At 38.0% G+C, this 14,130-nt stretch overlaps 1 protein-coding gene across 18 annotated transcripts; it reads left to right on the top strand.

The window, feature by feature from the left end:
- The first annotated feature begins 3,522 nt into the window (after positions 1 to 3,522).
- LOC131224790 (uncharacterized) lies at positions 3,523 to 13,437 on the top strand. 18 transcript variants are annotated; one of them, XM_058220161.1, is made up of 9 exons: positions 3,544 to 3,792; positions 6,065 to 6,095; positions 6,503 to 6,635; positions 7,309 to 8,720; positions 8,846 to 9,532; positions 9,620 to 9,703; positions 9,805 to 9,880; positions 10,016 to 10,332; positions 10,431 to 10,921. In XM_058220161.1, the coding sequence occupies exons 4-9, from the start codon at positions 7,362 to 7,364 to the stop codon at positions 10,641 to 10,643; spliced, it is 2,736 nt and encodes a 911-aa protein (XP_058076144.1). In that variant the 5' UTR covers positions 3,544 to 3,792; positions 6,065 to 6,095; positions 6,503 to 6,635; positions 7,309 to 7,361; the 3' UTR covers positions 10,644 to 10,921. The 18 variants fall into 18 exon arrangements, 16 of the variants coding, with proteins under 16 accessions (XP_058076154.1, XP_058076158.1, XP_058076144.1 ...); XM_058220162.1 differs by having other exon boundaries at positions 3,562 to 3,792; positions 7,306 to 8,720; XM_058220165.1 differs by lacking the exon at positions 6,503 to 6,635 and having other exon boundaries at positions 3,562 to 3,792.
- The last annotated feature ends 693 nt before the right edge of the window (positions 13,438 to 14,130 follow it).

Here is a 14,130-nt window from a genome sequence, read left to right as displayed (position 1 = left end):
CAAAGTATGATAGAAATTAAGTGAATTTGGTACACAATTGATGATAAAAGAAAAAGATAATGAAATGATTAGATTTATCGAGATCAAAGCTTGACTTGAATGGTTAATATCTCAAGATAGATTTGTTGTCCTTTTTCTGATAGTTCCAGCAAGTGCAAATATAAGAAATTTGTAAATTTTCTTTAGGATATAATGAACTCTTACTTCAAATTTTAACACAAAAATTTGTACATTTAAGTATTGAAAAAATCTCTAGATTTAACATCAATATGCCTTTAAGACGTTTAGAAAAAACTTAGTAAGATGTTGGATCGAAAATACTTACATAGAAGATGATATAATCTTAAGAATTATAACTTCTGGATTATAGTATCCATGATTTATATCAATTGAAGGGTCATGAATTTATTCATGCAGAGATGTTAATGTGCCTCTTCAATAAATTCATACCCATTCACAGCAATCAATTCTCTTTTATGAAAGAACATTACTTTTTGTCTTATGATGGTTATTTCTGTACCCATTCAGATAGAAACAGTTATCCAATTGTAGCCACATGTTTTAATCATCTTAACTTTTACCACATAAGCGACATGTGGCATAGGTACCACATGTACAACCATGTCACAGTCACTCTCAATTAATACTAAGGTTAAAATACTTCATGGTAGATCCTAGTCCAATTCAAGTTGCATCATGACTTTAAAAAGACTAAGGCTCTTTTGGCTCCATGCAATGTGAAGTGCTAAGTGCATTTAATAAAGCGCAAAAAAGTATCCAAGTAACCTTACAGCCCACGTCGCACGAGAAGAATTGAACCATGGTTGTAGAAGTAAAAATTTCATCTCTTACCATCTAAGTGCAGACTTTATTTATGGAAAGTTTTAATTATTAATATATTTATTTACTTATTAGATAAACTTTTATTTTTTAATTTTAAATTTTTTTTTAAAAAAAAAACACAACAATGTAATATTTATTTGCCATCTTACATATATAGATAAGGTGATACAGACGCAAGTGAAAAGTAAAACACAATTATGAGATTATTCATTCAAAAATTTCATGATCCCATTATTTCCTATGGCATAGTCTACCTTATATGGGAGTGGATTAGGTTTGCCTAACCTCACTTAAAAAGATGTGGCCTTTACAATGGGCTCCACCTTGATGTATGTATTCTATATCTAAGATGTATATTCATTTTGTCGAATCATTCTACAGCACTAGCCAAAAAAAAAAAAAACAGTTGAAGTACATCCAAGTTTTATGTAGATTATATTATAGGAAAACAATGGTGATTGAACCCCACCATCGAAAACTTCCTAAGCCCACCATAATGTTTTGATAATTAGCCATCCTTGTTAATAAGGTCACATTAACTAGGATAAAGGGAAAAAACAAATATAAGTTACATTCAAAGCTTTTACTGTTTTTTATGGTATGGTCCACCTAAGACTTTGATTTGCTTCATTTCTTAGACCATGCAATAAAATAATTTAAACAAGTGGGTGGGACCCACAATAAAGGCTAACCTACTTGGGTGAGGTCGGGCTCCACCTAATCCGCTCCCACCTAAGATTTCGATATGCCTTGTTTTTGTATTTGGATTTGACTCATTTTTTGAATCTAGCTCATGAGCTGATAAAATGAATGGACGTCGTGACACCATCTGTTGGAATATTTGGTTGAATCAAATAAACTATTTTAAATCAAGAATAAAGAAGAAAATTAAATTCGAGATAGAAGACTTATAAATTTAAGTCAAGGTGTGATGTGAGTCACTCGGCTTGAAATCGAATTTATTCCCCTTTGACAATGTTTCAAGTGCAACAAGTTTTTAGAGCAATCGACCTCCACGATATAACAACTATAACCCGATCCCGGTAGTGCACTCATTGTACGCAGGCTCGAACAACTTACAGTTTAACCCGAAAAATACTGAGTTAACTTAGAGATGAACTCAACAATTAAAAAATTTGTAAACCATAACAGAGAGAGTTTTATAAAAGAATAAATAAATTTTTGTTATTCTCAAAAATGAATCGAAAGTCTTTATATGGACTCCGAAGTGGTGCATTAAGTATTCCTTCGAAAGGGCTTGGTTCGTTGGGTTTAAACCCAACAGGTGCGATCAACCAAGACATAAGTGCGAGTACATTCTCGCAAATAAAGTCTCATGAGTACCCATACACACACACACATACCCATGGGCGTAGCGTGGCGTGCATGCATGTGTGGTCAATGGTATAGATAGGGGTGTACATCGAGTCGAACTGAGTCGGGCTCGCCTCAACTTGACTCGGCTTGTCCACTAGTTGACCTCAGCTCGAACTCAGCTCAGCTTGGTTCGATCAATAGCTCGGGCCAGTTTGAGCTAAATTTGAGCCAAGATTGAGCCGAGTTCACCATTGCGGAATTTTAACAAACACTTGGACTGGACCTTCAAAATATCACTGTATTTGAAACGACAATAATGGTTTTATAGGTATTTTATCAAACACCTTCTAAGCAACATTTAAAAAAAAAAACCCAGAAGTGTTGGTTTCATATACATACCTTCCTTGACGCCAGCCACACTTCTTTGAGTTATTTCATCAAACACTTGGTGAGCAACATCAATATTAAAGTAATTGAGTCACCAGACTAGTTCTATCCAAGTTCGATTCGAGTTAGGTTTGATCCGAGTCGAGTTGAGCTGGGGCTAACTCGAACTCGGCTTGAACTCATCTTCGAGCTCAAAAAATCGGCTCGACTCAGCTCAAACTCAGCTTCAAACCGAGTTGAATCGAGCTTTTTTGAGTCGAGTCAAGCGAGCTAACCGAGCTAGCTATGTTCATGTACACCTTTAGACATAGATTATAGATATTGGCATAGCTCCTCATGAACCAAATTCACATGCCTCTTGAATGAAGCTCAAACCTCAAGGCAAAAAGTTTATTTTATATACAAGAAATCTTTCTTTGGTAAATCACATGTGGTATACAACTTACTATTCAAAATATCATAAATTTTAAATGTGGAGGGAAATCAAAATATTTAAAATTTCAATTTTAATATAAATTTTGAAACAAAATAGGGAGTGACTAGTCATTCCACATCCCGTTAAAAGCCATTTGTTTCTTGTTTCAACAGTTAATACTCTTCATCTTACCCGTCCACTAGATGTGAATATTATTTCAGTTTTATAAATGGTTCATCTGAAGTGGAACCCACATTTTAGAAGGTCTAAATTGATTTACATGCACGCAACGTGTGCAGTCTCCAAGTGCATGCGCACCAGAGTATCAAAGCTTATTCTCTTTTATATTGGTCATAAGCCGTCATCAGATTGATTCCACTAATTATTAGTTACGAAATACAATGACTATGAATTTTTTATAAATGGTCTATCAGGAATGAGACCCACGATTTGGACGGCTAAATCTGAGTTGTACAATGCCGCGCATATACAACATGAGTGCCTGCTTATGAAGCTACATACACTTCCAGAGTATCAAATTTTTTCCATCCTATGCGCTCCTTCCAAAGTCATGCTACTCCGTCCTGCAGCAAGTGGCAGCGCCCCCGAGTCCCGAGTCTCATGAGTCCAAGACTCGACGGTCAAGGCAACGTAAGAGGTATGCGCAATACGCACCGAGGCGCAACATAGCACTAGTTCCATTTATTCTATTCTATACGCTCGAAATACGAAAGAAAAAGACCCGACGAAAATCCACGGAGGAAATGCAGGTCGATGACGCGCGGGAGCTCCTAGGGTTTTCATCCGATTCTCATCCCACTCCATCTCAGGTAAGCCCTGAAATCTCTCCACTTTTCCAGTCAAGTTCCCATAGAAATCTCGAAAATTCATCTCAGATTCCGTTTCTCCTCGTTTCTCCCCATCCATTGATGTTGCTTTTGTTATCAGATTCGCCTTTTCCGGATGATTAGCTCGAAACTCGTCTTTTTTCCTTTTCGACTCAGCTCGAACTCGGATCTGATCTTGTTTTCTAGGGTTTCGTTAGCCTGATTTTGTGCCGGAACTATCAGCCGTTGAGTTGAGGTTTAGGGTTAGGGTTTTAGGTTCTGGTGTGCTGATCTTTAATCTAAGAGACTCAGCCGATTCAAGTCGGACTCGGTGAGTCGACCCGTTTTTCTCCTGAACGAGTGGTGCACCGGTACCTGGTCTTTGAAACTCTGTTTTCTTCCGACTTCATGAGTGGCCTTTTCGAGTAGATGAGCTGCTATGTATTTCTAACTGTAGTGAACCGATGACTGCAGATTAAAGCAGCATATAGAAGAAAAGCATGGGAGTCCCATCCAGACCGTTTTCCAGCACATGAAAAATCTCATGCAGAATCCAAATTTAAATCGGTAAGAAAGAGTCACGTCACGCATCTGCCTGGTACATTGATAGTTGATGCATGCTTATGTGAGCCTTCCATCATTGAACAATAGAAGTCTGCTATTTGAAACCTTCGTAGAATCATCCGATCAAACAGCCTGCCATATCCTCTGTATTTGATACTTCTAAGTTGGATCGATGTTGGTCAGAGCCTGAAACCATAGCCCTTCCTATCTTTGACATTTTTTTTTTTCGCAGGACATCCCGTCACTAGTAAATTTGGGAGCACATGGGAGCATAGCGTGACAGTCAGTGGCTCTGAATGGGCTGGGCTGACCCGTAGGCTTGGTTTAAATATCGATATCAGCCCCCCAATTGCTGATATGATATGGGCTGATATGGCCCCATATTGGACGGTATCAACCCACATGAATCCCCAGTATCATATAGTAGGGGTGGCCGATGCATATAAATACAGCCAATATGGCCGTTTCATAATGGATATTTAAAAACATACCTATAAGGCTTCCTAACCACCACTGTGGGCTAGGCTTGGACAATTTTAGGCCTTTGGGTTGGGCCGGACCAGAATGTGTGCCCTGAATTATACGCTAGCTAGGGCTTGGCCCGAGTTTGACAAAACTTTATGTTGAGGCCTGGCCAATTTCAGACCTAGGCCTGTTTATGACTGATATAAGTCAGGTCGGGGCTGAAATGGAGGCCCAATTTCAAATGGGCTGGGGCCAGGTCTGAATTTTGGCCTAATTAATAAACAAGCCAATTTTAGTAGAGTCCAAACTCAATAAGGCCTGCCTGCCCATTGCCACTGCTGCATGTTTGCAACCCTTCGATCCCTACCATCCACATATCAGCACCATGAAAGAAGATAATCTTATCGGCCCAATAAACACTAAGATTATCGCCTTTACTTAATATAGCTGTGGCAGTGATGGATATTGACACATAGCTAGAGACCTGTTTCAAGTTTTCTTCTTCTATAACACAGTAAAAGTATATGCTTATCTGCTTCATCACTTGCTCCTGGCCTTTTCTGCCCCATGCATTGAATAAGAAAGATTTCTGGAGTTCATTTTCAGAGGTGTTGGTTTGGGAATATCTAGAGACTTGAATTAGCAAGAGTTCTGTTGCTTAACAACTGTCATCTGTGAAGCATTTTAATTTTTAATTTTTTTGAAAAATTTGCTACCAAGCGACATGGTCTTAATTCCAAAAAAAAGAAGTGACGTGGTCTTATTAGTGCATCCAGTTTTAAAAATGATAGAAGCCTTATTAATTTGTCTTTCTTTTCTTCATAGAGGGTATGATTTCATTCCTTTTAATCACCTACATACCCAACTATACATGACGATTAGGTTACTCTGCGTTGTGCAATGACCCATTGGTTGAAGTTTTCATGGTTGTTTTGGCATCTGGTTTCAATCTTCCTTTAACATGCTTTACCTTGTCTAGCTGATCTAGGGGGAAAAAAGTTTCGCCGCTCAGCTGTTTATTGCTTTTCAAATGCAATTTGAGAGATCATCTTATGAGCAATGTGTCTACACATGCATAGAGCTGTTGTGTTGTGATTATTGGGCAATTAAATTAGTACTTCTCTCTCTCCCTTCCTCCCTCCCCCTCTCTCTCTAAGATTAGGCAGTTCCTTCTTCATAGCATTTTCAGTTGCAGTGAAAATCCTGAATCTGCAACTCTGACCATTGTTGTTCCATTTTTTTGCAGATTTCAGAAGCATACTCATGCCTGCAGGCTGGTAATTTGCCCCACCCTCATCTCTTTAGTAGAATCTCAGAAATATCATGGTTTGCAAACTCTTTGGTTTGACTGAGAAATTATTAAAATGAACTAGGATGGCTCAGAGAGTCAAAATATCATGCATCCTGTTTTGTCCTTTAATACTTTCTCTGACTTGGTATGATTTGTCAAAATCGTGAATTGAATTGATTGTTTCTAACTCTATGAATAAGGAGTTATTCTGACCTTGCCTGTTTAATCTATGTATGACTTTTTAGGTTATTTGGCTTGTACTAGCTTGTTTTTTTTTTTTTTTTTAAATAAAATTATAAATTATTATTTCTACTGAAAGTTTGCTCTCTTCTAAGAGAGTTTCAGTCTTTTCTAGATTTATTGATTTTAATAGGGTTAACAAGGATTTTCCAGTTTTGCCTGAGGAATTTGTTTGAGGGTTTTGGGGAAGCAAGTGTGGCCCCAACTTGCTGCGCTGGACCTCAAAAGGGGAAATAAGCAGGACTTTGGAACTTGAATGGGATATTCAGCCATTCGAGCAAGCAAAGTATGTCACGCTTCTTGATCTGGAATTCTATTCTTTGTTTTGTTTTGTTTTGTTTTGTTTTTTTTTTTTTTTTTTCCTGTTTAGTTGAAACTGTTCATGCACCTAATAGCTAGGTATTCTAGTTCTTAGTTCACTGAAACTCTGCTAGCAAGTAACTCAGCTGATCGAGTAAGCAATGCCGCGCTTCTTGAACTCGAATTCCTTTTAAAAAAAAAAAAACTGTTAATGAACCTGATAGGTTTTCTAGCTTGTAGTTCACTGAAACTCCTTTTTTGGTTTTTTTTTTTCCTCCTCCTCCTCGTCCTCCTCCTCCTTCTTCTTCTTCTTTTTTTTTTTCTTTTCTGTTTGTCTCATGTTGATGGAAGAGTTTTTTTTTTTGGGGTCATTTTATGATATGAAATCTAAAGAAGTGAAGTTTCTTTCATTTTGGTTGGTTAGTAACTACAAAACATAACTATTGATTGGTGAGAATCATGGCTTGATTTGGATTTTTATCAGTTCTTGATTGGTTAGAAGCATTACACGACCTTTCACATTTTTTTCACTTACTGATCATTTGGTTTTCAATGGTTCTCGATTCGTTTCAGACAACAGTACAATTGGCTACTGGAAATATTTACTTGTGGCTACAAATCATTTTCTTTTCTTTGAGTTATCTCTTTCCATGCAGCAGCCAAACAAGAAAGAGGGAACTTTGTTGCTGCATGACATTTTGAGGTTGAAAAGATGGCCCCACTTCGAACGGCAGGATTCGATCCAGGATGGGAACATGGTGTTGCCCAGGACACAAGAAAGAAAAAAGTGAAATGCAATTATTGTGGGAAAATAGTTAGTGGTGGTATATATCGATTAAAACAACATTTAGCTAGACTTTCGGGGGAAGTTACACATTGTAAAAGGGCTCCAGAGGAAGTACATCTGAAAATGAAAGAAAATCTGGAGGGATATCAGGCTAGCAAGAAAAAACGCAAATCTGATGAAGAACAAGCAACTATTGGTTTACACTCTAATAATGATGGCATTAAGGAAGAAAAGCCTGTGGACTACCGGCCCAGGGGGAAACAGGCAATTGCTGATAAGGGCATGGCAAAAAATTTGGCACCGCTTCGATCGTTAGGCCTTGTTGATCCTGGATGGGAACATGGTGTTGCTCAAGATGAGAGGAAGAAGAAGGTTAAATGCAATTACTGTGAAAAAATAGTTAGCGGCGGTATAAACCGATTCAAACAACATCTAGCTAAGATTCCTGGTGAAGTTGCACCTTGTAAAAAGGCTCCTGAGGAAGTATTTCATAAAATTAAAGAAAATATGAAATGGCACCGTAGTGTTAGGAGACAGAGGCAACCTCAAGGTAAAGAAACTTCAACTTTCTATAGGCAGTCATTTACTGATCATGATGATGATGGCAATGATGACAATGATGTTGAAGAAGCTGTAGATGGTAGAAGTAAGGAAAAGCAGATTATTGATGATAAAATTTTTACTCCCACTGGTAAAGCCACTGGAAAAAGATCTAGTAGGGGCAGGCCACCAAGCAGTGGCACTTGCAGTACAGAACCACAACATAAAAAGTTGAAATCAGATTATATTCATGCAATGTTGCTAAATAGTGGCAGACCATCATCCAACAAGGAAACAAAACTAAAGACATGTTCAAACCGAAAAGCTCTGAAGGAAGTGATCTCTGCAATCTGCAAATTTTTCTATCATGCTGCTGTACCATTTACAGCTGCCAGCTCCCCATATTTTCAGAAGATGCTGGATTTGGTTGGTCAATATGGCCCAGGTTTGAAAGGCCCTTCTGGTAGAATGATTTACGGTCAGTTTCTCCAGGATGAAATTGCAACCATTAAACAATGTCAAGTGGAATTCAAAGCTTCTTGGGCAATCACCGGCTGCACTATCATGGCAGATAGTTGGGAAGATGTGCAGGGTAGGACACTAATCAATCTTTGGGTATCTTGCCCACGCGGTGCATACTTTGTCTTGCATGTCGATGCTTCCAATATCATAGAAGACGCCACAAGTCTTTTTAGACTGTTGGATAGAGTTGTGGAGGAAGTGGGTGAGGAAAACGTGGTGCAGGTACATATCCACCTATGGTTTTTTTTTTTAATAAATTTTTTATAATAAAAAAATAATTCTTTGTACTATATGTATGTTTTATTATAACTCTATGGCCTTTAAGTTATTTTCTGTTAACACTGTAGGTGGTCACTGGAAATACTGCAAGCTATAGGGCTGCTGGGAAGTTGCTAGAGGAGAAGAGGAGGAGTTTATTTTGGACACCATGTGCAGCCTACAGCATTGATCGAGTACTTGAAGATCTTGTGAAGATAAAATGGGTGAGTGAGTGCATGGACAAAGGCAAAAAAGTTACAAAGTTCATATATAATTGCAGTTGGCTGTTAGATCTCATGAGAAAAGAATTTACAGAAGGTAGAGATATTGTTAGGCCAGCTGTTACGAGGTATGCCACTAGTTTCATTACTTTACAGAGCTTGTTGGACCATAAGGCCTGTCTTAAAAAGATGTTTCAGTCAAACAAATGGACTTCATCTCATTTTGCGAAACTAGATGAAGGTAAGGAAGTCGAGAAGATTGTCTTAAACTCTACATTCTGGAAGAAGACGCAATATGTATGCAAGTCCGTGGCCCCAATCATGGAAGTGCTTCAGAAGGTGGATAGTGACGAAGGCCTATCAATGGCATCAATTTATAACAACATATACGGAGCTAAGCTTGCTATTAAAGTTGTTCATGGTGATGATGCACGGAAATATGGGCCATTTTGGAGTGTAATAGACAACCATTGGAATTCGTTGTTCCATCATCCTCTCTATGCAGCATCGTACTTTCTGAATCCATCGTACCGCCACCGTTCCGATTTCTTAGCGGTACATAAATAAATGTTTTATATTTACATTTTTACAGGTTTGGTGTTTTTCTTTCCAATAACTAATATTACTTTTATAAAAATGTAGCATCCTGAGGTAATTCGTGGTCTAAATGAATGTATAGTTCGACTAGAACCAGATAATGGAAGGAGAGTTTCTGCATCTATGCAGGTATTTATTGTTTGAACGATCTTATTATTCACCTATGGACCTATGGTTGCAATAATTCAGAAACTTGAAATTTTGTTTGTTTTATGACATCTTTGTTTCAGATTTCTGATTTTGTTTCCGCAAAAGCAGATTTTGGATCTGAACTGGCTATAAGAACTAGAACAGAGCTTGAGCCAGGTGATAAGATTAAAGTGATTAGTGACTCAATCGGTTGTTCTCAATTATTTGTACGAATGTTATGATTAGATGTTTTATATACGTAATGATTGTTTTATTGGTGATAATAAGATGCTCTTTTGCTTGACTTATTAGCTGCTTGGTGGCAACAACATGGGATTAATTGCTTACAGCTCCAGCGGATTGCCATACGCATATTAAGCCAGAGATGCTCTTCGTTTGTTTGCGAACACAGCTGGAGTTCATTTGATCAGATGCATAGTAAAATGCGGAATCGTCTGTCTCAGAAAAGATTGAATGACCTTATCCATGTCCACTACAACTTGCGCCTCAGGGAACGGCAATTAAGGCGAAATCTTGATGAATCCATCTCCCTGGATACCATCTTGTTAGAAAGCTTATTGGAGGATTGGATTTTAGAGACAGAGAAGCCAGCTTTCCAGGAAAATAAGGTATGTTTTTGGCCTGGATTTTAATCTTTCACATGTGCTTTTATCTTTTGTAAATTTCACTATGGTGATTTATCAAAATCTTTACCCTTTGAATGTAGGTGATTCCTTATAATGAGATGGAACAGGCTGAGGCAAATGAAAACAGGGCGAAAGAGAATGGAGTTGTTAAAGCAGAGGCAAATGAGCCTATGGATACAGATAATCTGGGTGTAGTCGAACCGCTACAGGTTCATCATCCTGTTGCTATGATTGCCATTGCCGACAACAACGATGATGATCTTGATTTTCTTGATGATGGTTTGAGCGATTAGTAGATTTAAAGTTCACGTGTTCATGCCACGCGATCAAATGAACTGCTAAATCAATGAGTAACTTATGCAATAACTGTTAATTGTTAATGAAAGGAAAATTTGATTGTGTATGCTATGTAATTTATTAATTTGAAGTTACTCACATAGCTGAGTTGAGTTACTGGTTCTGCTTCATCTGTCACTGTCTTCTTCTAATGCTGTCACATTATGGGAGTTAATCGACCTGTGCGCTACTGACTAGATTGGTGGCATTTGACAATCAAAAGCTTATTTCTGCACCTTTTCTCTGCCTTGATTGATTGGGGAGCAATTTGTTTGAATTTCCTTGCATTGTTATTAACATTTTTTTACATGCTGTGCTCCCTTTGTTCGAAAAATTAATTTTCTATTTGGATTCGATTCCTCATCTGTTAGCATTATTCTTGTGAATAATTGCCTTTCAAAAAAAATCGTATGAATAGTTGTTCGGTGTTGGACACCAGGACTAGGTAGTCAATACATACATACATACATATGTATATACACACACACTGGGACGTGGTCAATTTTGATGATGATGACGATGGATCTGTTTTATGACATGCATCATGGCAGGTACATTGTTGATTGTCTAGTCTCTTTTATATTAGGGGTGGTAAAGTACTGGAAATCTGCAACTGTCATTCTTGCACTTTCTTTACTGAATTTGATAAACTAATCGGAAAAGCTTATTGCAAGCTATATATCAAAGTTAGCAATATCGAAAGATATTCATCTAACATTTTTATTGAACTAACATTTGCAAGTCAACGATATGAGTTTGCAAACCATGATAAGAAAATCCTCGAGAAATGGAATGTATGGAGGAGGATATATTCCATCAAGAAGAAAGCAAATTAGGTATACATTCCAAAGGGATCTTGATCTATTGCTGAATATTTCATTTTTATGGTCTTTACAGGTACACGACTAGAACGTTCGGATCATGGTAATTGCCTTTTGATAGATTTTTCTTGAGAATCTCGCTTTCTGTTACAATTCATGTACATTCTCTTCTTGTATTTCTTGATTAGCAACATATGCACGAGTTGTGAGAACGGGTGTTCCAAGAGTTTATGGGGGAAGAAGCAATCGTGCTTTGGTTATGGCACCATTCTTTCTTCTGATTTTCGGAACAGTTGCACTTGGTGGTTTAAATGCTTCAAGGTAAGGGAACCTTTTTGCATCCTACTCAAAGAATGAGAGTTTTGAACTTTTTCTGGCTTACACCTGTTTTATTTCCCATCACTTCTCAGGGCTTATAAAAGGCAGAAGGAAGCATATCCTTCGCACAACCCTTTTCTTCCTTAAAACCATAACCTCTCAGGTTTGGAAGTTAATATATATGTAACAGGAATGATCACATACACCCCATTGGACATGTGCTTCATGTCAATCCAATTCATTTGCAAACCACATCCAACCCATGCATAAGGTGGGCCCCACCATGAAGATCATATCACTCCGGATTAGGCAGGCTGCACAGTGCGAAGACATTGGATGTTCTGAACCATGATGCTGATTTGTTTGGGCCAGCCTGTTTTCTGTGCGCGGTGAACTTCATGGTGGAGACCACCTTTTTCCGCTCATGCACAATGGCACTTGTGCTGGATGGACATGCATCTCATTCAAACAGGGTGTTTTTGATCATTCCTTATATGTAGTAAGATATATATATATATATATATATATATATATATATATATATATATATATATATATATATATATATATACAGGGCAATGTTGCCACGGGTGAGTGGTTGAATAAGTTTTGTTTGGCATCTGTGTATGTAGAGTGCAGAATTTTCATCTGCTGGAAAGATTCTTTAGAGATGCTGGATTTGGTTCAATTTGTATGGAAATACTAATGTATGTACTTGGGATATGTAGAGGTGCAGTATATGGATCGCGTGCGCCTTGGGTAAATAGCTTGGCATTTCACAGCAATTGATTGATTCCAAATTGTTTGGAATCTTGATGAACATTGCAGTAAACTGGATGAATTAGATTAATCTTTGCCATCTAGATATGAATAATGTGACTCTTATCTGTTGCCTTGATTGATATTGCTTCTTTTTTACCCTTAAATAAAAATTCTTTGTTGCTGGGGGGGCGGGGCGAAAAGGAAACAAATAATCTAGATACTGTTAATGGATGGATTAGCTAGATTTTATATTTGTAATGATGTTGTCGTGTGTTCCTTTTGTCATTTTGGGAGTGTTTTTTAATGGGGCATCTGATGAGGCCTAATTCTCACTTCCACATCAAATGAAAATGTTATATCACAAAAGGTGGGTTGATGTCGCCTCTTTTTTTTTTTGCCACTTGATTGTGAAGGCAAAGCTCTGTAGCCGAGGAAGGGGGTTTCTAGGCATTTCCTTGTGCATTCGAAGCCACCTCTCGGCCCCTTATATAGATAGGTCGTGTCTTCATTGTCCCCTGTTTTAAATAAAAGTTCATTTTTGGAGTATGCATCGGATTACCCTTTTGCAGTCTTTATACGAGGATCGTATACCATTTCCTTGGCACAACAGATTCATCAAAGATTCCTCTCTACTCTCTTATGGTCATGAAGCAAGGATGTGAAAAGAAAAGCTTACACTCAAGTCTGCACTCCATGCAGGTGTGGCCCATTTTAGGGCCCGTTTGATGCATCCACGAAATGGGCATTTGACGATTAAACACCTTGTGGAGTTAAATAGATGGCCTGAAAGTGGATTTTTGAAAAGAAGAGATAGTTGGGTCTGTTACTAGTTTAGAGAAAGGGGCTTGGTTTTTAAAAAAAAAAGAAAAAAAAAGAAGAAAAAAGATCCAGATCGCTGAAAGATGGACCACACCAGTACAGAAACGGATGGCTTCGAAGGATATAACTGGTCGAATTAACGAGGCATGATGATGATCTTGCGCCAGCTGGACGTGGGAAAATGGCCAATTGAAGTATCCAATATTCATAAACGGAACGGATGCAGAGCACAATGACCCAAATGTCCTTGGACTGTTTTCTTTGATACAAGTGGAATCTAGAATTATGGGGGGATTAGGTGGTGTTGCTAATGCCACCCTTAGCGGTGTTGTGATCCGTTTGTATTGATGTATCTGTTTTTATATAAGCAGGCCACCCATCCTTTTGCACCTCATTTTAAGGCATGAACCGAAAAATCAAGTAATTTTGAAGCTCAAGTGGACCACATCACAGCCCACCATTAATTAATTAATTAATTTTATATATCAAACTAATATATGTGTTTTCTCTTGACCTATAGGACCGCGTGAACTTACCAATGAGTTCTATGACAAATAAACATTATGGTGGGCCCTTGGAAGGTTTCAATGGTGGGTGTCATTATCATCACCTTTTCCTGTGGTGTGGTCCACTTGAGCTTCAGATCTGCTTCATTTTTTGGGTTAAGAAAACGGACGGACAGCTTGGATATGGACCACATACATCACACCCCCTGGTTGTCCAA

Source organism: Magnolia sinica, chromosome 14, assembly GCF_029962835.1.
Source record: "Magnolia sinica isolate HGM2019 chromosome 14, MsV1, whole genome shotgun sequence".
Classification (NCBI taxonomy): Eukaryota; Viridiplantae; Streptophyta; class Magnoliopsida; order Magnoliales; family Magnoliaceae; genus Magnolia; species Magnolia sinica.
This window is presented reverse-complemented; position numbering and strand designations above follow the sequence as displayed.